Below are 1,704 nucleotides of genomic sequence, written 5' to 3'. Positions count from 1 at the left end.
GGGCAGAGCGCTCCCCCTGTCAACACCATAGATGCCATAATCAGGATTGATCCCGATATCTATGGGGGTTAATGCTACCGGGATCGGCAGCTGCAGCGGGTCCCCGGCTGTGATTGACAGCCGGGTCCCGCCGCCGATCTCCTGCGCTGCCCGCGGCAGTGCAGGAGATCGCTTGGACATATGCATACGTCCCAGTGCGCGAACATGTCTGATGCTGGGACATATGCATACGTCCTATAGCGAGAAGGGGGTTAAAAAAAACTTTTGACATGCCACAGAAATCGGTGGGGGTTTCAGCTTTAAGACCCTGACTGACTGATAAAAACTTTTTACATGTGACATGTCAAATTCATTTTTTAATTGACAGGTACGATTTAACTAATATTTGTCATGAAGCATCACAGCAGACTGTAAAGTGAGGAAGTCTTCTTGACCAGAGAAGTATAATGTGCTGACATCTGGTGGCCAGTGTGAGAACTGCAATATTGTAACACTGTGATATCCCAGATTATTATGTGGTTTTGTGCTGATGCCGGATGAGCCATTTTCTTTCACGTATTTATTCTTTTCCACCCTCTTTCTCCAGGTTGAGCATGTATCACAGTAACAACAACCCCGAATGCTCTGACAAAACTGATCTCGGCGTAACTGGAAATCCGGCGGCCGTCGAGGAAGAGAAAAGGAACAGTCGTAAAATCGACTGCATCGTCTGCTTCTCCAGCTATAATCTGTCCAACCGGCTGCCCCGGCGGCTGTACTGCAACCACACCTTTTGCCAGGCCTGTATCCGGAAGCTTGACTCGGTGAGCAACGAGCAAAGATGGATCCCGTGTCCGCAGTGTCGCCAGAACACTCCGACGCCCCGGGGAGGGGTGGCCATGCTGGACTTAGACCTGGCCGCTTTTCTGGCGGTCAAATCTGAGAAGGATAGCCCGAGATTGGCCAGCAAGGCTCTGGATACAGACACCGAACTCAAAGTATTTTCTAAGAACGTGCCGGTCAGCCGACAACCGACGGGCAACTGCCAAGAGTCTGTGTCCGAGCCGCGGTTTCCCAGGAGGATTTGCTGTAAAAACTGGTTTTGCTGTTCCTGCTGCGCTTGTATTTGACAGAAGACGATGTATCCATTTGGCCTCGGAAGCATAGACCACAACAATGCGGTGGAGCGTTAGATTTTTTTTATTTGTATTGAATTTTAATAAAATCGGTATCACCAGCCAATACTGAGTATTGATACACGATGAGTCGGGGGGGACAGTGTTTCCCAACCAGGGTGCCTCCAGCTGTTTCAAAACTTAAATTCCCAGCACTAATCATACTCTACCCACCATGGGTGACCTGAAGACTTTCGAAGATGGTGTTTCCCAACCAGGGTGCCTCCAGCTGTTTCAAAACTACAACTCCCAGCATGCCCGGACAGCCAGAGTATTGATAGGTGATGATCCGGGGACATAAGGATGGTCATTAATCATACTCTACCCACCATGGGTGACCTGAAGACTTTCGAAGACGGTGTTTCCCAAGGTGCCTCCAGCTGTTGCAAAACTATAACTCCCAGCATGCCCAGACAGCCACAGAGTATTGATAGGTGATGATCCGGGGACATAAGGGCGGCCATTAAAGGGGTATTCCAGGAAAAAACTTTTTTTGAACATATCAACTGGCTCCAGAAAGTTAAACAGATTTGTAAATTACTTCTATTAA

General features: G+C 48.7%; 1 protein-coding gene across 1 annotated transcript; it reads left to right on the top strand.

Moving 5' to 3' along the window:
• The first annotated feature begins 570 nt into the window (after window positions 1-570).
• On the top strand, window positions 571-1,148 carry RNF224 (ring finger protein 224). The gene has a single exon (XM_056541136.1). The coding sequence runs from the start codon at window positions 594-596 to the stop codon at window positions 1,107-1,109; it is 516 nt and encodes a 171-aa protein (XP_056397111.1). The 5' UTR covers window positions 571-593; the 3' UTR covers window positions 1,110-1,148.
• Window positions 1,149-1,704: the final 556 nt, after the last annotated feature.

The sequence above is a fragment of the Hyla sarda genome, chromosome 9 (genome assembly GCF_029499605.1).
Source record: "Hyla sarda isolate aHylSar1 chromosome 9, aHylSar1.hap1, whole genome shotgun sequence".
NCBI lineage: Eukaryota > Metazoa > Chordata > Amphibia > Anura > Hylidae > Hyla > Hyla sarda.
This window is presented reverse-complemented; position numbering and strand designations above follow the sequence as displayed.